This window comes from Mobula hypostoma, unplaced genomic scaffold (assembly GCF_963921235.1).
Source record: "Mobula hypostoma unplaced genomic scaffold, sMobHyp1.1 scaffold_51, whole genome shotgun sequence".
Classification (NCBI taxonomy): domain Eukaryota; kingdom Metazoa; phylum Chordata; class Chondrichthyes; order Myliobatiformes; family Myliobatidae; genus Mobula; species Mobula hypostoma.
This window is the reverse complement of record NW_026948233.1, coordinates 472,021-495,281: the sequence shown is the minus strand read 5'-3', so window position 1 is coordinate 495,281 and position 23,261 is coordinate 472,021. Positions and strand designations below refer to the sequence as shown.

The window sequence follows — 23,261 nt, the reverse complement described above, 5'->3', positions numbered from 1 at the left end:
TAAGGTTTCAAAAAAAAAAGACTGGTAGAGACAATTAAGTAAACAGGGTAGGAGCAATTGAAAAGCGACCAACAGGGCTCTGACTGCTTCTTATATCTAACATATGCTTCCTTCTTCCGCTTGACGAGTTGCCTCACGTGTTTCATCAGCCACGGTTCCCTTTTCCTACCATTTTTTCCTTGCCTCAGTGGGACAAACCTATCCTGAACCCAGCACAAGTGGTCCCTAAACTTCCTCCACATTACTTCTGTGCTTTCACCTTTGAACACTTGTTTCCAATTTACTCTCGCTAGTTCCTGCCTCATCCATTCATAGTTAGCCCTTCCCCAGTTAAGCACTTTCCCATTTTGTCTGTTTTTATCCTTTTCCATAGCTATGCTGAAGCTAAGGGAGTTGTGGCCACTCTCACCAAAATGCTCCCCCACCAAGAGGTCTGCCAACTGACCAGGTCGTTACCTAAAACTAGATCCAGTATGGCTTCTCCTCTTGTTGGCCGGTCCCCATACTGTGTCAAGAATCCTTCTTGAACACACCTGACAAATTCAGCCCCATCTATCCCCCTTGCAGTCAAGAGGTGCCAGTCAATATGAGGGAAGTTGAAATCACCCATAACTACAACACTGTATTTCCTGCACCATTCTAAAATCTGCCTGCTTATCTGCTCCTCGGTGTCCCGAGGGCTATTTGGGGGCCTATAGACGACTCCCAGCACAGTGATTGATCCCTTCCTATTTCTGACTTCCACCCACACCGACTCAGTGGACACTCCCTCTGCAGCGTCCTCCCTTTCTACAGCCGTGATACTATCCCTAACCAGTAATGCTACTCCCCCGCCGTCCCCCTTCCTACCTTCCATCCTATTCCTTTTAAACACCTAAACCCCGGTACCTGCATCAGCCAATCCTGCCCTTCCTCCAGCCAAGTTTCAGTAACAGCCACAACATCGTAGTTCCATGTACTGATCCATTCTCTAAGTTCATCCCCTTTATTCCTAATACTCCTAGCATTGAAATAGACACATTTCAACCCCTCGAACTGGCTACATTTATGTTTTGTCCCCTGCTTGTCCTTCCTCACCAACTCAGAACACATAGCATCATGCCCTTGTCCTTCTACCCTAATCTCTGCACTCACATTCTGATTCCCACCACCCTGCCAAACTAGTTTAAACCCTCCCCAACAGCTCTAACAAACCTGCCCACCAGGATATTGGTCCCTTTCCAGTTCAGGTGCAGCCCGTCCTTGTTGTACAGGTCAGATCTTCCCCAGAAGAGATCCCAATGCTCCAGAAATCTGAACCCCTGCCCCCTGCACCAACTCTTCAGCCACACATTCATCTGCCATGACTTCCTGTTCCTACCTTCTCTGTCTCGTGGCACAGGCAGCAATCCTGAGATTACCACCCTTGAGATCCTGCTTTTTAACTTTTTTCCCTAACTCCCTATTTTCCTTCTTCAGGACCTGATCCCTACTCCTATCTATGTCATTGGTCCCCACGTGGACCACAACATCTGGCTGCTCACCCTCTCTCCCGAGAATACCGAAAACTCCATCTGAGATATCGGGGACCCTGGTACCAGGGAGGCAACAGACCATCTGGGATTATATATCTTTCCCACAGAACCTCTTAACTGTCCCCTTAACTATCGAATCCCCTATCACTACTGCTCTCCTCTTTTCACTCCTTCCTTTCTAAGCTGAGGGTCCAGTCTCGGTGCCAGAGACGCAACCACTGCACCTTGTCCCTGGTAGGTCGTCCCCACCAACAATATCCAAAACAGTACACTCATTGTTGATGGGAACGACCACAGGGGTGCTCTGCTCTTTCTGTCTATTCCCCTTCCCTCTCCTGACAGTCACCCAGTTACCTGTCTCCTGACTTTTAGGGGGACTGTCTCCCTGAAACTCTGATCTATTACTGCCTCTGCCCCCCGAACAATCCGATTTGACAGGAGCAGCAGCTGGATGCACCTCTTGCAGGTGTAGACATCAGAGACAATTGTGCTGTCCCTGACTTCCCACATCCTACAATCGGAGCACTGGACTGCCCTATCTACTGCCTCCATTACTAACTCCTAAATTAATTAATTAAATAAACTTACCCGGCCTTACCTTACTGGGAGCAAGCTCATCCTCTGCCTCTGCTCGCTGAAATCTCTTGAGCCAAAGCCTCAAAGCTCCACTCCTTCACTGGCCCACTCACTCACTGGCCGCTCCGCTTGAGCTGCCCCTCTTTTTATTTGTTTGTTGAGTTTTTCAATTTTCAATTGCCCAATCAAACTGCTTGGTCACCTGACCTCGATTGCCCAATCAGCTGCTTTCTGCTGGGTCTGAGATATTCAAATCTTGATTGACTTGATTGCACAATCCAATTGCCAAAACCTCTCGAGCCAAAGCCTCAAAGCCCCACTCCTTCACTGGCCGCTCTCCACTCCAGTCCACGTTAAACTCCAGTCCCATTAAAGGTGAATATGCAGCAGAAGAAACTCCTCCCATGTTCAGTCACCAGGGTGCAGAACTGGGTGTGGTGAGCAACAGCAATAATTGCAGAGTTGATCACCAACAGTCACTATTGAAATTGCATTCAGCAATGGTGATGGACAAATATCCAGCAGGCAGGTTGTTGAAACTTTCTCCCCAGTGCAGAAATCATGCTTGACTAATCTTCTGGAAATTTTTGAGGATGTAAGTATGAAAATGGACAAGGGAGAGCCAGTGGATGCAGTGTACCTGGACTTTCAGAAAGCCTTTGATAAAGTCCCACATAGGAGATTAGAGGGCAAAATTAGGGCACATGGTATTGAGGGCAGAGTACTGACATGGATTGAAAATTGGCTGGCTGACAGAAAACAAAGAGTAGCGATTAACGAGTCCCTTTTGGAATGGCAGGCGGTGACCAGTGGGGTACCGCAGGGTTCAGTGCTGGGACTGCAGCTGTTTACAATATATATTAATGATTTAGATGAAGGGATTAAAAGTAACATTAGCAAATTTGCCGATGACACAAAGCTGGGTGGCAGTGTGAAATAGGAAGAGGATGTTATGAGAATGCAGGGTGACTTGGACAGGCTGGGTGAGTGGGCAGATGCATGGCAAATGCAGTTTAATGTGGATAAATGTGGGGTTATCCACTTTGGTGGTAAGAACGGGAAGGCACATTATTATCTAAATGAAGTCAAGTTAGGGAAAGGGGAAGTACGAGATCTAGGTGTTCTTGCACATCATTCACTGAAAGCAAGCATGCAAGTACAGCAGGCAGTGAAGAAAGCTAATGGCATGCTGGCCTTCATAACAAGGGGAATTGAGTATAGGAGCAAAGAAGTCCTTCTGCAGCTGTACAGGGCCCTAGTGAGACCACACCTGGAGTACTGTGTGCAGTTTTGGTCTCCAAATTTGAGGAAGGATATCCTTGCTATTGAAAGGGTGCAGCATAGGTTCACAAGGTTATTTCCCGGGATGGTGGGACTGTCATACGTTGAATGATTGGAGCAACTGAGCTTGTATACACTGGAATTTAGAAGTCTGAGAGGGGATCTTATTGAAAAATATACGATTATTAAGGGATTGGACATGCTGGAGGCAGGAAGCATGTTCCCGCTGATGGGTGAGTCCAGAACCAGAGGCCACAGTTTAAGAATAAAGGGTAGGCCATTTAGAATGGAATTGAGGAAAAAATTTTTCACCCAGAGAGTGGTGGATATAGGGAATGCTCTGCCCCAGAAGGCTGTGGAGGCCAAGTCTCTGGATGCTTTCAAGAAAGGAGAGGGATAGGGCTCTTCAAGATAGTGGAATCAAAGGTTATGGGGATAACGCAGGAACGGGGTACTGATTGTGGATGATCAGCCATGATCATAGTGCTGGCAGTGCTGGCTCGAAGGGCCAAATGGCCTACTCCTGCACCTATTGTCTATTTTGAACCCGGTAGTGTGTCACAACTGTAACACGCTGTGAGGTTTCAGTGTTAATGTAATGGTCTCTCTGTAATGTATCACTACTGAGGTAACGGTTTCTCTGCAGCAGCAATGTTTAGGTGACGACTAGAGATAACAGGGTTTTGAAGTGCAGGGCTATCCAATGAGAGAAATGTTCTTTCTTGTGAGTTTGGAAGAGAGATTTGGTCTTTTGCCGGGGAGAGATGAGAAGACATGAATGGAGTGGGCCATTTTCCTTTATTTTTTCTTTTCTAACCCTATAGTCAAAATAAGAACTACAAAGCCCAATCGTTTAATCGCAATTGTGTACCGTTTGTTATTTCAGGGTACTGATTTGTAATGGGGGTCACATCACGCAGCATCCACCCAAATGAGATTTCTTAAGTTTGGCCGGGCTGGGGGGCTATCACCCCCGATGTTAAGCTTCCAGCTGAAGCGAGAGTTACATCAGGTTAGATGACTGAGCAAATCGCTTCCCACATTCACAGCAGGTGAATGGCCTCTACCCAATGTGAACTCAATGATGGACATATGGTGGTGATGGCTGAGAGAATCTCTTCCCAAAGTCCGAGCAGGAGATCGGCCTCTACCCAGTGTGAACACGCTGGTGTCTCTGTAGATGAGACAACCGAGTGAATCCCTTCCCACAGTCTGAGCAGGTGAACGGCCTCTCTCCAGTGTGAACTCGCTGGTGACTCAGTAGTTGAGATGATGAAGTAAATCCCTTTCCTCAGTCTGAACAGGTGAATGGCCTCTCTCCAGTGTGACCTCCCTGGTGCACCTTCAGTTGAGATAACTGAGTGAATCCCTTCCCACAGACTGAGCAGGTGAATGGCCGCTCCCCACTGTGAACTCGCTGGTGTGCCATTAGGGCGGATGACTGAGTGAATCCCTTCCCACAGTCCGAGCAGGTGAACGGCCTCTCCCCAGTGTGAAATCGCTGATGTACCTTCAGTGCAGATGAGCAAGTGAATCCCTTCCCACAGTCTGAGCAGGTGAACGGCCTCTCTCCAGTATGAACTCGCTGGTGTACCTTCAGTTCAGATGATTGAGTGAATCCCTTCCCACAGTCTGAGCAGATGAACGGCCTCTCCCCAGTGTGAAATCGCTGATGTACCTTCAGTTGGTATGAGCAAGTGAATCCTTTCCCACAGTCTGAGCAGGTGAACAGCCCTTCTCCAGTGTGAACTCGCTGATGTACCTTCAGTTCAGATGACTGAATGAATCCCTTCCCACAGTTTGAGCAGATGAACGGCCTCTCCCCAGTGTGAACTCGCTGATGTACCTTCAATTGGGATGAGCAAGTGAATCCCTTCCCACAGTCCGAGCAGGTGAACGGCCTCTCCCCAGTGTGAACTCGCTGATGTACCTTCAGGTGGGATGAGCAAGTGAATCCCTTCCCACAGTTTGAGCAGGTGAATGGCCTCTCCCCGGTGTGAACTGACTGATGTGTCAGTAGGTTGGATGACCGAGTGAATCCCTTCCCACACACTGAGCAAGTGAACGGCCTGTCTCCAGTGTGAACTTGCTGGTGTACCAACAGTTCAGATGACTGAGTGAATCCCTTTCCGCAGGTTAAGCAGGTGAACGTCCACTCCCCAGTGTGAACTTGCTGATGTACCTTCAGTTGAGATGATCGAGTGAATCCCTTCCCACAGTCGGAGCAGGTGAACGGCCTCTCCCCAGTGTGAACTCTCTGATGTACCTTCAGCTGGTATGATCGAGTGAATCCCTTCCCACAATCCGAGCAGATGAATGGCCTCTCACCAGTGTGAACTCGCTGATGGACCTTCAGGTGGGATGAGCAAGTGAATCCCTTCCTACACACTGAGCAGGCGAACGGCCTCTCCCCGGTGTGAACAGACCAGTGTGCTTGTAGGTGGGATGATCGAGTGAATCCCTTCCCACACACTGAGCAGGCGAACGGCCTCTCCCCAGTGTGAATTCGCTGGTGTCTCTGTAGAACAGAGGACGAAGTGAATCCCTTCCCACAGTCTGAGCAGGTGAATGGCCTCTCCCCAGTGTGAACTCGCTGATGCACCTTCAGTTGGGATGAGCAAGTGAATCCCTTCCCGCAGTCTGAGCACATGAATGCCCTCTCGCCACTGTGAACTGACCGGTGTATCAGTAGTTTATATGATTCAGTGAATCCCTTCCCACAGTCTGAGCAGGTGAATGGCTGCTCCCCAGTGTGAACTCGCTGGTGCACCTTCAGTTGGGATGAGCAAGTGAATCCCTTCCCACAGTCTGAGCAGGTGAACAGCCTCTCCCCAGTGTGAACTCGCTGGAGAGCCATTAGGCCAGATGACCGAGTGAATCCTTCCCCACAAATTCAGCAGATGACCAAGTTTCTGCCCAGGGTGAACTGACTGGTCTGTCCACAGGTGGGATGACCAACTGAATGCCTTCTCACCCACAGAACAAATGAATGGCCTTGTCCGGTGTGAACTTGCTGATATATTTTCAGTTGAAATGACCGACTGAATCCCTTCCCACAGTCCGAGCAGGTGAACGGCCACTCCCCGGTGTGAACTTGTTGGTGAGCCATTAGGCCAGATGACCGAGTGAATCCTTTACCACAAGTTCAGCAGATGACCAGCCTCTGCTCAGTATGAACTGACTCATGTGTCCACAGGTGGGGAGACTGACTGAGTCCCTTCTCACACACAGAACAGGTGAATTTGCTGATGCACCTTCAGTTGAAATGACAGAGTGAATCCATTCCCACTGTCTGAGCAGATGAATGGCCTCTCCCCTGTGTAAAATGATGGGCATGCCAGTCGGTCAGATGACAATCCCTCCCCACAGTCTGAGCAGGAAGGATGATCGAGTGAATCCCTTGCTCCTCTTCTTATGTATCTGGACAGAGACAGCAAAACTGGCGTGTTGTGTTCGAGATTCACGTAGACAAATTCCTTGTCATTTTTAACCTGTAAAAATATTTACAAAATCCATCAATGGGTGTAGGACAATATTTCAGATGAGATCCCTTGAGTTGTCAAGGTGTGATCTGGCATCACACTGTTACAGTGAAGTTCAACCCAAGTTGGAGAGAGAAATCACCTTCTAACTGGGCACAGTGCTGGTATCTGGAATGACCAACATATTCTTTGATACTGTTCCTGTCTCTATAATTTCTGCCATCTCCAATCAGTGACCTGGCTCAGTTTGACACTCTCCATTGTTATTATTCCCTGTTCCCAATGAGCTGCATGGGTTCATGGCCCCGCAATAGCTGATACACTCTCACACAAATAGCCGGCAGTGCATTTCACACACCCACCACTGTGTGTAAAAAACTTACCCTTGATATCCCCTTGGGATCTATTTCCAAGCATCTTAAAACTAAGCCCCCTCGTGTTAGCCATTTCAGCCCTGGGAAAGAATCCTCTGGCTACCCACATGATCACTGCCGCTCATCATTTTATACACCTAAAAAAGGCTTGAAACATAAATAAGGAAATTATACATTGCTTTGAGAATTTGTTGGAAGTATATAAAATTATAAGGGTACAGATAGGGTAAATGCAAGCATGTTTTTCCACTCAGGTTGGGTGGGATGACAACCAGATTTCATGGGTAAGTGGGGACGGTGAAGATTTAACGGGAACATTTGGAAAAGCTCTTCACTGAAATGGTCGTGAGAGTATGGAATGAGCTGTCAGCACAAGTGGTGAATACAAGCTCAGTTTCACCATTTAAAAGAAGTTTGGATGGGAGCCAGGATGGTAGGGGTATGGAGGGCGATGGTCCCGTTGCTGGTAGTTGCATCAGACAGCTTAGATGTTTTTTCAGCATTGACTAGATGGGCTAAATAGCCTGTTTCTGTACTGAACATTCCCATGTTTCTATGACAGAGAAGCTGGCCAAACTTGGTTGGAAGGGAAAAGGTAGGAGTGACAATGGAGCAGCAATGGCTGGAATTTCTGGGAGCCGAGTGATAGATACATCCCAAAGAAGTGGAAGCATTGGAAAGGCAGGAGGACACAACTGTGGATGAAATGAGAAGCCAAAGCCAATATAAAATCCAAAGAGAGGGCAAACAAAAGAGCAAAAAGTATTGGGAAGCTTTCAGAAACTAACAGAAGACAACTAAAAATAAGTCGGAAGAGCTCGGGGGTGGAATCATGATATTGTAGTCATTAATGAGTCTTGGTAGCACCCAACAGTCTGAGGCATTTGGAGGAACAAAATATCTGGGGCCTCAATATCTCTTGAAAACCGAGGTTCCCTGCACCAGTTACCTTTCGACTTTTATTTTGGCATGCACATACAAACTAGACACCCTCAAAATTTCACTTCTGAAGGCCTCCCACTTACAAATACTCCTTTGCCAGAAAACAGCCTGTCCCAAACCACACTTGTCAGATCCTTTCTAATACCATCAAAATTGAGATTTCTCCAATTTATAATCTCAACCCGTGGTCCAGACCTCTTTTTTTTCCATATTTACTTTGAATCTCATGGCATTATGATCACTAATTTCTGTCACCAGCCCTGGATCATTTCCTAACAGCTCATTGCACACTTCTATGTTGGGAATTCTACGAACTGATTAAGGACACATTTGACAAATTCTACCCCATCTAGTCCTTTTCCAGTATGGGAGTCCCAGTCAATATATGGAAAGTTAAAATCATTCACTGAATCAACCTTTGTTTCTTGACATGGTCTGCGATCTCTCTGCAAATTTGTTCCTCAAAATCCCTCAGACTGTTGGGTGCAATCAAGTCCCAATAATGGCTACTATATCATAATTCCCTCTCCTGAGCTCATCTGGCTTTCCTACGATGCTTCTTGCATTGTGATATACACAGCTCAGCACATTCATCGCACCATGCTCAACTATTTGATTGCTGACTCTGAGGTCTGAACAACATCTGACTGGTGTCAAGAAAACAAACTCTCGCTCATTGTCACAAAGATAAAGGAGCTGATTGTGGACGACAGGAGGAATGGAGACAGGCTAACCCGTATTGACATCAATGGATCTGGGGTTGAAAGGGTGAACAGCTTTAAGTTCCTTGGCATAAACATCACCAAGGATCTCACATGGTCTGTACATACCGGCTGTGTTGTGAAAAGAGCACAACAGCACCTCTTTCACCTCAGATGGTTGAAGAAGTTTGGGATGGGGCCCCAAATCCTAAGAACTTTCTACAGGGACACAATTGAGAGCATCCTGACTAGCTGCATCACTGCCTAGTATGGGAACTGTACTTCCCTTAATCGCAGGAACCTGCAGAGAGTGGTGTGGACAGCCCAGCACATCTGTAGATGTGAACTTCCCACTATTCAGGACATTTACAAAGACAGGTGTGTAAAAAGGGCCCAAAGGATACTGGGGACCCAATTCACCACAATCACAAACTGTTCCTGCTGCTACCATCCAGGAAATGGTACCACAGCAAAAGGACCCCTCTTCTACCTGGCCATCAGACTGATTAATTCATGCTGATACAATTGCATTTTTATATTACATTGACTGTCCTATGTACAAATATTTATTATAATTTACTATAAATTACACATTGCACATTTAGATGGAGACGTAACGTATATGAAGGGTGTACGTAATAAAGTCAATTCAATTCACCCTCTCCACTATCCGTTCTGTCATTCTTGCTCCCATTCCCCCTACAACTTATTTTAACCACATCACCCTCTCCCCCCACTCTAGCACTAGCAAGCCTTATCACTAGGATATTGGTCCCCTCTTGTTCTGTTCCTCTAACTAACGAATCCCCTATCACCCCTTTGACTTTCCTCTGTCAGTAATCCCCACAACAGTTTCTAAAGTGGACCCACCTGTTGTTGTGTGGGACGGACACAAGATTACTCTGCGATGGCTATTTAACCTCATTCCCCTTCCTGACTCTCACCCAGTTTCCTGTATCCTGCACCTTGGGTGTAACTCACCTCTTTTCATGTCATATCTATCACCCCCTCTGACTCCCAGCTGATCCAGAATTCATCCACTTCAAGTTCCAACTCCGTAAAGTGCAGGGTTACAAGGGCATCAGGGACACTGGAGGTCTCCCCACCTTCTCACCAATGTCCCTTCTAATTTGTAATGACCAGTGTGCACATAAATCTTGGACTGTGCATTCTTTTACCCAGTGACAACATGTGCACTGTGAATTTTATATAGAGAGGTACTCCTTTCAACAGCCAGCATATCACTTTCAGGAAGAACTTTGATCTCCTTTGGGTTCGATCGAGTTCATCTGCACTCTCTCACACAACCTATGTAGCAGGCCTGTAATGGGTAATGAAGGATTTTTTTACCAGAACTTTTGCACATTGTCCATGTGTCTCTCTTGCTAAATGACGCTTTAAAAACTCAGATTTCCAAATATCACTCCACTTCTTCCCACTTGCAAATTCTCCAGCAACTTTTGCATCACCACAATACACACAGGTAACACCAGTTTCTCTATTGTACATAAATATTTCCCGTGAACCCTCCCCCGGGTGACTGATGGTGGTGAACTCAGTGATGGCAATGCCAATGAATATGAAGTATTATGTCTTATTGGAGTCTGGCACATTTGTGATGTGAAAGCTACTTGTTGCCCAGGGCAAAGGTGTTTGATATCATTATGTACCCAGAGAGAATGGGACAAAACATGTTCTCACGGGTAGAAAAGTCCAGAACAAGAGGGGGTAGAACAAGCAACAGACACAAAATGCTGGAGGAACTCAGCAGGCCAGGCAGCATCTATGGAAAAGAGTACTAATGCTGAGTTCCTCCAGCAATTTGTGTGTGTTGCTCGGATTTCCAGCATCTGCAGATTTTCTCTTGTTTGTGACTGGAGGCAGAACAAAGGTGATTTTCTCAACAGCTGATGTAAAAGATTTTGTTCCCTTTCTCCGAGTTCCCGATCCTTGCATTTAGACAGCTGGAGCTCAGCTCTGTCTGAGAGATCCATCGGTTCCCATTCCCTCATCAGCCGGAAGCTCCCCGGGGCCCGTGTACGGATGGTGGGGCTGAGAGAGAGGGAAGAGAGCAGGACTGTCCCGGGATTGCGGGTCCCGGAGTCCGGAGCTCACAGCAACTACCCGAAGTCGGTGTTGAAAACGCCCGCCCGGTGAGACCCCCAACCCGGAGACCCCTTCTTACCTCAACCGATCATCCGGGGCCTTTTGTGCACCGCGCGCTGGTGAGCTCGAGCTTGGTCGGTTTAACGGCTGGGCTACTAATCACGTGACCAGCCCCTCCCCCACCGCTGTCAACAGAGGATTCACGCGCTGCGCTATTTCCATTGGTGCGAAGCGATGTCAATCATTGCTTCCAACCAATAGTGAAGGCGGACCAGCCGAGAGGGCGTTACCCCCGCTGACACCGTCTCCCGAACTCTCCGTCACGGCGGGACAACCGTCAAAGTAAATGTCCGCTTTCTGATTTATTTCCATTTCCCTCCGAGGGAAGTTGGGGCGTTTGTGAAGCGTCTCCTGCGGCCGGAGTCTGATGTGTCGCTGAGAGGTAGGAGGAGACCGCTCGGCCCGTCGGTTTGATGCCGGTTCCCCGGGGAGGGAGAGGGGGATTTTATTGAAAGGATGAAGACGGTGAGAGAGGGGGCGGACAGGATGTTTGTCCCGGTGGGGACAGGAGGGGCTCATCTGTGGAAATGTCTGAGCCCACGGTGGTGGCGAGCAGAGGGATTCACCACATTGGGGGGCAAACACCGGCAGACTGTTGCCCTGCAAGCGGGGCCAATGGTCCGGGCAAAGTGACAATTATTTGTGTTTTGTTGAGACTGTACCGGGAATATGGTGTAAAATCCCGCTCCCCACACTAACACGGGTCATACAGACCAAAGAACAAACTGCCGGAGGAACTCAGTGGGTCGGGCAGCATCTGTGGAGGGAAATGGACCGTCAACATTTCGGGCCGAGACCCTCCCTCTGGACTGAGAGTGGACGGGAAATAGTCAGAGAAAAGAGGTGAGGGGTGGGGATGGGGCAAGAGCTGGGGAGTGAGAGGTGGATCCAGGTGAGGGGGAGGTGGGAAGGTGGAAATACTGACGGGGGTGGGAGGTGAGTGGTTGGGGCAACACGGGGCTGCAGAAGATGGAAATTAATTCCATAGAGGATTAACAAAGAGGTTAGAGAGTATTTGTCATAGAGAGTGCAATGAAGATTCACCAGATTGATCCGTGGAGTGGTGGGGTCATTGTATGAAGAAAGATCAAATGTGATATCCCTTTCATTTAGAGAATCGAGGACTGAGAGGTGAACACATTGAAATACACAACATCATTACCGGCTGAACCAGGGATCTCAGTCTCTGAAAAAGGGGGTGGACTGTCCGGGACTGAGATGGGGGGAAATGTCTCCGCTCCGAGGGTGGTGAATGTCTGTAAATCCCCACCACAGAGGCAGGTGAAGACTCAGTGATCGTCCTCACATAAAACAGAGACCGGCAGATGTGTGGAGACCGAAGGGATCGAGAAAATGAGGATCGGGCAGAAACATGTGGCTGAGATGGGAGAGCAGCCGTCATCTTGTTGATGGTTAGAGGGGCTGAATGGCCACCTCCTGCTGTTTCTCACTTGATGTTTCAGTGGTCCTGTCCAGTGAGGCCGGTGGAATGTGAATAGAAATTAGTGTTTATACACATGGACGGATTTAATTGAAACCTGCACATTTCCGGTTTGGGTCTGAATTGTGTGTTGGACCGGGATGGGAATCGAGCCTGTGACTCTGTGACCTGGGGGTGGAGGGAAAGGGACAGGAAAGATCTGGAGGGAAAAAGTGAAAATGTATCTGGTGTAAATATGGAATGATGTGGGAAACGCGGTAGATGGGTCGGGCAGCGTGTGAGGGGCGAGGAGCAGAGTCACCGGTTCAGGTGGGAGACCCTCCACCCGTCCCGTGATCCCGTTTCCTGTTCCTGTTTCCCTGCAGATCTGCAGCATCAGTAGTTCACTGCTCTACGTGAACATGTAGCTTCATCTTTCTCCTGTTCAGACAAGTCAGTGAGATCCGGATCTGTCACTTCCTCTCGTTGTGGGTGGACAGTGTTTTTTTCTGCAATATTTTCAGCATGTTTCCATATAACCACATAACAATTACAGCATGGAAACAGGCCATCTTGGCCCTTCTAGTCCGTGCCGAATGCTTACTCTCACCTCGTCCCAGGCCTCAGACCATAACCACTGGGCTGAGGCCCAGGACTAGGTCTCATTCCACTGTTTGTACCTGCTGAAGTTCAGCCAATGTTTCTGGATGTCTGACCCATTTATGTGAGAATTTAGCCTTTTGTATTTATCTGAGCTTCTCATGAATGTGTACAGTTTAGTTCAGCTTCACTCCAGAATTTCCAAAGCAGCAACCCAGTAAGTCAAATAGATCCACACAATTGAAATAGTTTACAGTATTACATTTTTAAAATGTTTATGTTGTACTACTTATGTAATTTAACTATTTAATATGTATATTCTTATTTTAAATCACAATGGTTAAAATCTATTGTTACGATTTAGGTTCTATTGCTGCCGCAGAGACAACAAATTACATGACATCTGCCGGTGCTATTAAACCTGATTCTGATCATTGGTCTGGGAGACCCACCACCGGTCACCTGATCCCAGTTACCGCAGATCGTAATGTGAGTTTGAAGCCTTTTCTATTTGTTTGCATTCCTCAGAAATGACAACAGTTAAGTTTCCTTCTGTGGTTCCAGAGCAGAAGCTCAGTCTGTCTAATATTTCCACACAATTAAAATGGGGAATTTGTTTATTTTTATCACATACTGAACTACAGTGAAAATCTTACCTGACGTACCATCCACACAGATCAATACATTACTACAGTACATTGAGCTGATATACGACAAAACAATAACTGTAACAAAGCATTATGGCTGCAGAGAAAGTGCAGTGCAGATAGACATATGGGACAGGGTTACGTCGAGTTACATTGTGAAGTCGAGTCCATTTTATTGGACTGGAGACCATTAATTTGGCTGACAACCGCAGACAGGAAGCTGTCCATGAGCCTGCTGGTACGCACTTCAAGGATTTCGTATCTCTTCCCCGATGGGGGATTGGATTTGCAGCAATAATGTCCAAAGTTGTGGGCATCTTTGAGTACACGGCCTGCTTTCCCGAGGCAGGGGAAGTGTAGGCAGAGTCCATAGAAGGGAGGCTTGTTTCTATGATGTTTCCAGATGAGACCAAAGTTCTCTGCAGTTCCTTGCAGTCACGAGCAGAGCTTTAGCCATACGAAGGTGTGAAGTATCGACAAGAAGCTCAGAGCCTTGGCCTTCACCCTGCCTTGTGCAGCTGGATCCTGGACTTCCTGTCAGATGGCCGGCAGGTGGTAAGAATGGGCTCCATCACCTCCGTCTCTCTGACCCTCAGCACACATGCCCCACGGGGCTGTCTCCTTGGCCCCCTCCTTTACTCTCTGTGCACCCATGACTTGTGTCGCCACCCACGGCTCCAATCTGTTAATTAAATTTGCTGATGACACTACATTGATTGGCCTAATCCCAAATAACAACTTTCAATCAATCAAATGCTTCCTGACAAGGCTCGGTCCAAACAAACTTTTCACCCTTCTTCAGGAGATTAGTCAGAGGAAGAGTGATATCAGCAAAGTTCTTACAGAACTTACGATAATATCCAACCATTCCCAGAAACCTTCCAAGAGCCTTCTTACCAGTCTGTCACAAAAACTGTTGGTCATCTGTCTAAGAAAAATAACAAGATGGCTTAAGTGGCAAAAATAGATTGAAGTGCTTTTATTTACAAAAATAGTGGAAAAACAAAAACTTGGATGTCCACATCAAAACAAGAAATTAAAAAAAAATGCAATATATATACAGCTTGCAATTGTCACCTGTCTGGTTAACAGCCACCCTCAAACTAAACAAAAAAAGAACCCAAAGCCAAGGCTTACAACTACTAAGCCAATCCCCCTAGACAAACGAAAAGTTAATTAACTCAATTATCTTCCATTTCACACAATCTGAAACTCGACCACCAGTTCTCACAATAAACACATACCTCATCATAGGATTCACCATTTCCCGGTTAATTAACTTAAATAAACCCCATGAGTAATTAGGTAACATAACCCTTGTCCCAGGTAAAGATAGTATTCTCCGCCATCGGCACACCTGTGCAGGTTGCTGCTGCCTCTATATAAGACAGCTCTATGCAGCAGCTCTGTTTCAGACCCAGTGACTGTGGAGGAGAGAGACATCAGATTATCACGACACTTCGGCAAAACACTTACTGGAAAGATGAATATAAATAAATTGACCTGAGATAATAAAACTGTGACATAGTGTGTTTCTTTTTCTCATACCTATTACTGCTGGGGATGAGTGTAAAATTGTGACTGTTGATTTATTGAGATGCGTGCACTCACCACAATAACAGAGGGGAATAATGTGTCTGGATGACCCTTTGAGTGTTTTACCGAGTGTGCCATGAGACGTCTGTAATCAGTGACCAGCCTTCGTCACACAGTCGGAATAGGAACTTCAGAAATTGCCTGGATTTTGCCTGCACAGGAGCCAACTTGCCTTGACCTACAACACAGCCAAGATAGATCACAGAGGCATGGCCAAATTCACTCTTAGCTAAGTCAACTGTAAGGTTGGCCCTGGAAAGCCTGTCAAACAGCTTTTCTACTAAAGAAATATGCTCTTCCCAAGTGTCACTCCCTGTGACTAAGTCATCAGTATAGGCATCTGTGTGTCCTAACCCTTGAATTACAGAATCAATCATTCTCTGGAATGTTCCTGGAGCATATTTCATTCCAAATAGCGAAACACTGTATTCATACAACCCAGAAGGTGTCACAAATGCAGAAATTTCTCTACCTCAGTCCGTCAATGGAACACACCAATACCCTATCGGCAGATCAATCTTTGTAAGAAATTACCTTTTCCAACCTTATCGATGCAATCATCCACCCTAGGGATAGGATAGGCATCTGTTTTTGTTACTGCATTCACCTTCCTATAATCAGTGCAAAATCTAACACTACCATCAGGTTTGGGCACAATAACGCAGGGTGAGCTCCAATTTGATGTTGAAGGCCGAATAATACTATTTTCCAGCATATAATCAATTTCTTGCTCAGCCAATTTACACTTTTCTACGTTCATGTGATATAGGTGTTGTTTAATCGGTTTGGCTTGACCAATATCTACGTCATGTACTGCGACCGTGGTTTGCTTGGGAGCATCAGGAAATAAATCTTTAAACTTCAGAATTAATTCCTTCAGCTGTTGTTGTTGCTTTGGCTGCAGATGAGCCAACGTGTTGTCAATGTTTTCGAGAACAACCGAGTTCATTAGCCTAACTGGGACCATGTTTGGCTTGTGAAAAGTCTCCGACGAGTCAATTGTTTCATTCTCAGGGTTGCCAGATTGATATGTTTGACAACATTCACCGATGGTGCCTGCTTGTCAGAATAAGGCTTTATCATATTGATGTATACCACCCGTGTTAGTTTACGTTGGCCGTGTGTTTTAATAACATAATTCACATTATTAATTTGAGAGACTATTTCATACAGTCCATTGAATTTCGCTTGAAGTGGAATCGTCAACATTGGAGATAAGGCAAGCACGTTATCCCCCACCTTGTATTTTCTTTTGTTTTGGTCCGCTTATCAAACCAACACTTCACTTTGTTTTGAGAAATCTTTAAGTTTTGTCTCGCTAGACTACAGGCCTGGTGTAGTTTATTTTTTAACTTCAAAACATAGTCTAACAAGTTAACATATACATCCCCATCAATCCACTGTTCCTTTAACAAGGTCAAAGGTCCCCTCACTCTGTGACCAAATACAAGTTCAGATGGACTAAAGCCCAGTGACTCCTGTACCGACTCTCTTAAGCCTGATTTATACTTGTGCGTCAAGTGTACGCCATAGGCACTACGTACCCTACGCCGTACCCACGTTGTACCCTACGCCGCAGGGTAACGTGCACCTCCTCAAAAAAGTAACTCATGCGTCGCGGTGACGCAGACCGCAACAACTGTGATTGGTCCGCTTGGTAGCATCGCATTTCCGGTTGCTTTTCTCTGCCATGTCTGTACACTGATGCGAAATAAATGGTTGGAGACAATCAACCAAATCGTCAAATCTACCTGCCGACATCCGAAAATATTTGAAATGCATTTCCTCGTCCATGTCTCTCACGAAGGAGCTTAACAGTGTCAGAGAAACCCCACCGCCAACTTGCATTTTGGTGGTGAATGGCAGAGTGATGCAGTCACAACTACACATGCTCGCTACAGCGTAGGGCTACGCAAAAATTTAAATCGGGCCTACGGTGTAGGATACGGCGTATCCCGAATGCACAAGTATAAATCAGCCTTTACAGTGAACAAAAGCAAATGTATTCCTTCATCCCAGTCTTTTCCATTTTCAACACAGCATGTCTTAATCATTGTTTTGAGGGTAGAATTAAATCTTTCTAAAGCCACTTGTGATTCCGGATGGAACGCAGACGATGTAATTTGTTTAGCTCCCAGTTCATAAACTACCTGCTGGAATAATCCAGATGTAAAATTACTTCCTTGGTCAGACTGGATTTCTTTAGGCAAACCAAATAAAGTAAAAAAAAACTTGTTAAGAGCCTTCGCCACAGTTTTAGCTTTAATATTTCTGAGAGGTATTGCCTCTGGGAATCTGGATGCAGTACACATAATAGCTAGAAAATACTGATGGACAGTTTTAGTCTTTGGCAATGGGCCAACACAATCCACTACAACTTTGGAAAAGGGTTCACTGAATGCAGGTATAGGCTGGAGTGGAGCCACTGGGGTGACCTGATTAGGTTTACCCACAACTTGATAAGTATGACAGGTTCTGCAAAAGGTTACAACATCTTTCCTCAAATTCGGCCAGTAAAATTCTTTCATAATCCTGTTTACAGTTTTATTCACTCCAAAGTGGCCACCTAAGGGCATACTGTGTGCCAAAGTTTAAATTTCAGTCCAATAAAGTTTAGGAACTACAATTTGGTGAACAATTGCCCATTCCTCACTCGCAGGTATAGCAGGTGGCCTCCACTTCCTCATTAACACTCCATCCTTGAGATAATACCCTACTGGCACTTTCTTAATCTCATCATCTGAGAGAGATGTTTCTTATAAAGCTTCAATCTCAGGGTCTTGGTTCTGTTCTGCTATAAACTCCTTCCTAGACAGGGTTAAATCTTTCTCATCAGACTTACTACCTGAATCCTGTTGAAATAATGAATGCGGAAAAGTCCCTGACAAGTCATCAAAGCCTGAATCCCAATCTTGGCTATCTTGGGTATGAGAATCATGCTGTACAGAACCATCTGCATTGGCAGAACTTTTAGCCACACTTTGAGTTACTGCGCAGGAAGGATAAATGTTAAAATTCATCTGTAGGTTGTCAGTGGTTGCCTTAGTTGTCAACTGCACTGCAGGAACAACTTTACCAACTGCCAGGTCATTCCCTGACAGCAAAGTAACATCTTCCACTGGTAAACTGGAGTTAATCCGATCTTAACAGGTCCCGAAAACAACCCTGACTGTAAAGTTACCTTGTGCAATGGCACAGAAACCATGCCACCCCCAATGCCTTTACCTCACCTATGTTAGTCTTATCACCAAACTTTAGAACACTGTCTAATATAAGTTACTGAGAAGCCCCAGTATCTCGAAGAATTTTCACTGGTACGGGGGTTGACCCTTCCTTTACTAATACAAACCCATCTGACATAAAATGATCGAATCCCTTCTTAACTCGGTCAGACTTCTCAGTCCTTAACTGAGCCTCAACAGAATGTTCAGAACCCTGTGGGTTTATAGGTGCTTCAACATACTGATCACAGGCATGTGGGACTGCCTCCTTTTCCTTTTTCTTCTTCAGGATGGAACAATTAGCCACTATATGACCAGCTTTCTGACAATAGTAACAAGAGAGGCCAGAATATTTCTCCTTCAACTGCTTCTCTTCATCCTTACTCTTGTTACTAATCCTAACTTTAATTTCTGGTTTACCCTGGTTATCCCTGCTACTCTTTTGGAAGCTCTTATTCAGGGTAAACATAAGCTTGTGGGTTAAAGCAAACTCATCTGCTAATCTAGCAGACTCCAGCAAAGTGGCAGCATCCTTTTCATCTAAATCTAAATCAAGGATGCACCTTTTGAATTCTTCAATTAAAACCAAATCTTTCAAGCTGTTAAAATCACCACTTACATTTTTATATGTGCACCACCGGTCAAAACACACAAACTTCTCATAAGCAAATTCCATACAAATCTGGTTCAGAGATTTCCTCAAATTTCTAGACTTTTGCCTGTATGCTTCTGGGACCAACGCGTAAGCTTTGAGCACAGCCTGTTTCACTATGTCATAATCAGCTGCTTCATCAACTGTCAAAGCAGAATAGGCTTGCTGAGCCTTCCCCTTAATTACACTTTGTAAGAGAATGGGCCAACCCTCTTTTGGCCACTTTAAGCTCTGAGAAACCTTCTCAAAATGCTGAAAGTATTTATCAACCTCTGCCTCATCAAATGGGGGTACCAATTTAACTTCCCGACTGGCCTGAAACTTATCACCAGAGTCTAACGCAAGACCCTTTTGCTGCAATCTCTCTATCTTTTCCTGCTCAAACAGCCTCTGTCTTTCTGCTTCCTCCCTCTGTTTTTCTGCCTCTCTAGCCTCAACCTGCCTCTGCCTTTCCACAGCCTCCATCTTTAATTTTTCTAACTTGTACGGGAGCTCAAGCTCACTAGGTTTACTTTCAGGAAACACCTCCAACTCCTCCACTTCAAACACACCCTCAGATACATAATACTCAGCTATTATCCTCTGCATCTGTGACCTCCTCATTGTCGATTTCACCTTAGCAAGTTTTAACCTTTTAGCAGTACTCAATAACTCAATCCTTCTGGCGTCCTCTAACGCCTCAGAGGTTGACGCTTCCATTGCTTCTCACTTTCTCCACACAAATAAATCAAAAGGGATTTCACCAATGAAACCGATAAGTAATCTATATGCCCCCAAATCTGTTCATATCCAGGATGCAGGCCCCAATTTTTTTATGAACCGTTACGCTTTAGAAACAAACCAGCAGCAATAGACTACACCTGGAGTCTGGTTTTGATGTTAAAACCACTATCTTTATTAGTGTCTACTTATGATATAGTAACATAAGCAAAATAAACAATAGTTAACAGCGGTATGTGTATATATGTGTGTAAGTATAACTCCCACCCTACTGAGCTTGGGGCAAACAAGCCTTGGAGTCTTGAGACGGTAAAGTATGAAAGTTCAGCTCAACCACAGAATAGGTGATGAGAGAGAGATATTTGCAATCCAGGGTGAATTTCGAGAGAAGGCAATTATGTCGAATTCCACAGTTTCCACGGTGGTAAAACAAGAGAACAGTTGCTGTAGAATTTATCCGTCATCGTTCCAAGTCCACATACGAATTTATCACCGAAAGTGACTTGTCACAAAGGGTATCATCTTCAAGTAAATTACCACACCACACCCAGGCAAGGGTTAACACATAAGTGGTCTTCAAAGGATACCCCAAATCCGATCCACTCCTATGGATCAAACGAGGTGACAACCACACATGCGATGTTCGCTGAATCGATAATTAACCCACCCTTGTGGACAGAGGAAAGTTCGAAACAGTGACCCTTGGCCACGAGTTCCCTTGTTTCGATCCTTCCATTTTTCCTCCTTCATCTCCATCTGACTCTGAGTGCCTGTGTCCTCGGTTAAAACTAAACAAGCAGCGAGCGATGTAAACAAGATGCAAGTCAGACTGATTTGCCTTAATCTCTCTCTCTCTCTCCCTCTTAAAATGACAGTCCACAGCAAATGAAACCTTGGGATTCATAACAACGGCCACTCCCCAATGTGAACTGACTGGTGTGCCAGTAGTTGGGATGACTGAGTGAATCCTTTTCCACATTCTGAGCAGGTGAACAGCTTCTCCCCAGTGTGAACTTGCTGGTGTCTCTGTAGGTTGGATGACTGAGTGAATCTCTTCCCACAAACTGAACAGGCGAATGGCTTCTCCCCAGTGTGAACTCGCTGATGTCTCTGCAGGTTGGATGACTGAGTGAATCTCATCCCACAGACTGAGCAGGTGAATGGCTTCTCCCCAGTGTGAACTCGCTGATGATTCTGTAGGGTGGATGACTGAGTGAATCTCTTCCCACAGACTGAGCAGGTGAACGGCTTCTCCCCAGTGTGAACTCGCTGATGACTCTGTAGGGTGGATGAATGAATGAATCTCTTCCCACAGATTGAGCAGGTGAACAGCATCTCTCCAGTGTGAACTCGCTGGTGAGCCATTAGTTTAGATGACCAAGTGAATCCCTTCCCACATTCTGAGCATGTGAATGGCCACTCCCCACTGTGAACTGACTGGTGTACCAGCAGTTTGGATGACTGACTGAATCCTTTCCCACATTCTGAGCAGGTGAACGGCTTCTCCCCATTGTGAATTCGCTGATGATTCTGTAGGGTGGATGACTGAGTGAAACTCTTCCCACAGACTGAGCAGGTGAACGGCTTCTCCCCAGTGTGAACTCGCTGATGACTCTGTAGGCTGGATAACTGAGTGAATCCCTTCCCACATTCTGAGCAGGTGAATGGCTTCTCCCCAGTGTGAACTCGCTGATGACTCTGTAGGTGAGATGACTGAGTGAATCTCTTCCCACAGTCTGAGCAGGTGAACGGCCACTCCCCACTGTGAACTGACTGGTGTGCCAGCAGCTTGGATGACTGACTGAATCTTTTCCCACATTCTAAGCAGGTGAATGGCTTCTCCCCAGTGTGAACTCGCTGATGATTGTATAGGATAGATGACTGAGTGAATCTCTTCCCGCAGACTGAGCAGGTGAATGGCTTCTCTCCAGTGTGAACTCGCTGGTGACTCTGTAGGCTGGATAACTGAGTGAATCCCTTCCCACATTCTGAGCAGGTGAATGGCTTCTCCCCAGTGTGAACTCGCTGATGACTCTGTAGGTTGGATGACTGAGTGAATCTCTTCCCACAGACTGAGCAGGTGAATGGTTTCTCCCCAGTGTGAACTCGCTGGTGAGCCATTAGGTCAGATAACCGAGTGAATCCTTCCCCACAAATTCAGCAGATGACCAGCCTCTGTCCAGTGTGAATTGCCTGGTGTGTCCACAGGTGGGAAGACTGACTGAATCCCTTCTCACACACAGATCAGATGAATGGCCTTGTCCAGTGTGAACTTGCTGATGTACCTCCAGTTGTGATGACCGAGTAAATCCACTCCCACTGTCTGAGCAGGTGAACGGCCTTTCCCCTGTGTAAAATGACGGGCATGCCAGTCGGTCAGATGACCAAGTGAATCCCTCCCCACAGTCTGAGCAGGAAGGATAGTCGATTGAATCCCTTGCTCCACTTCTCAAACATCTGGACAGAGACAGCAAAACTGGTGTGTCGTGTTTGAGATCCTAGGAGCTAAATTCCTTCTTGTTTTTAACCTGTAAAAAGATTTACAAAATCCATCAATGGGTTAGGACAAAATTTCAGTTGGGATTACTTGAGTTGCCAACGTTTGATCTGGTATCACACTGTTACAGTGAGGTTCAACCCAAGTTGGACAGAGAAATCATCTTCTGACTGGGCACAGTGCTGGTATCTGGTGTTACGAGAATACACATAAAATTAAGATGTTTGCTGGCCTGGGCTAGCATCAGTGGCATCAGCAGTTGGTCTGCCACCTGCCCTCAGGGGAAGGAGAGATAAGGAACAATGGAGCAGCGTCTGGAGATGTGTAATGAAGGGATGTGGGAGGGAGAGCTGTCTGGAGCGGCTCCCCCCTTTGAACCCTGAACTGTTTGAAGTGATGGACAGGCAATACCCCAGCAGGGGGATAAAAAGGGACAGGTTCGCTAAGACAGACACACACGCCACCCGAGGTAACGAGACCCTGGAAGCGGTGCGCTTCTCACGAGTGGGTGAGAAGTACCGGACAACGACAAGGGTGGAAAGGTACGATCAGCGGGAACCCGGTGTGTGTCCGCCCTTGCCTGGGTGCCGGGTTCACTGCAGAGGATCGACCGCATCTGGAGGAGGGGTCACAGTCGGTGACCTCAGGTGACATCACCAAGGACCCGCCCAAAAGCTGTTTGTGAGCCATCTCGCTGGTCTGTGAGCCATCTTGCTGGTCTGTGAGTGAAGCCGTTCTGAATGATGAGTTGTTCCTGTTCTCTCTGTCTCTCTTCCCCCACGTTGTCCATCGCCATGGAAACGATTACTGCGAACTGAACTTTGAGTCATTTTGAAATTTGGTCATTTACCCCTAGACAACGATAGAGCTTG

At 46.3% G+C, this 23,261-nt stretch overlaps 2 protein-coding genes across 2 annotated transcripts; both read right to left on the bottom strand.

Annotated features, from left to right (window-relative positions):
• Positions 1-3,818: 3,818 nt before the first annotated feature.
• Positions 3,819-11,116, bottom strand: LOC134342080 (zinc finger protein 27-like). Its single transcript, XM_063040026.1, has 2 exons — positions 11,056-11,116; positions 3,819-6,862 (listed from the first exon to the last, which is right to left on the bottom strand). The coding sequence occupies exon 2, from the start codon at positions 6,226-6,228 to the stop codon at positions 4,663-4,665; it is 1,566 nt and encodes a 521-aa protein (XP_062896096.1). The 5' UTR covers positions 6,229-6,862; positions 11,056-11,116; the 3' UTR covers positions 3,819-4,662.
• Positions 11,117-20,543: 9,427 nt separating this feature from the next.
• Positions 20,544-22,396, bottom strand: LOC134342081 (zinc finger protein 227-like). The gene has a single exon (XM_063040027.1). It carries the CDS (start codon positions 22,011-22,013, stop codon positions 20,793-20,795), a length of 1,221 nt encoding a protein of 406 aa, XP_062896097.1. The 5' UTR covers positions 22,014-22,396; the 3' UTR covers positions 20,544-20,792.
• Positions 22,397-23,261: the final 865 nt, after the last annotated feature.

What these genes read in the sequence shown, in the direction of transcription:
- LOC134342080 (XM_063040026.1), bottom strand. Translation starts at nt 6,228, where the DNA reads ATGGCTCTCCAGCGAGTTCACACTGGGGAGAGGCTGTTCACCTGCTCA.
- LOC134342081 (XM_063040027.1), bottom strand. Translation starts at nt 22,013, where the DNA reads ATGGCTCACCAGCGAGTTCACACTGGGGAGAAACCATTCACCTGCTCA.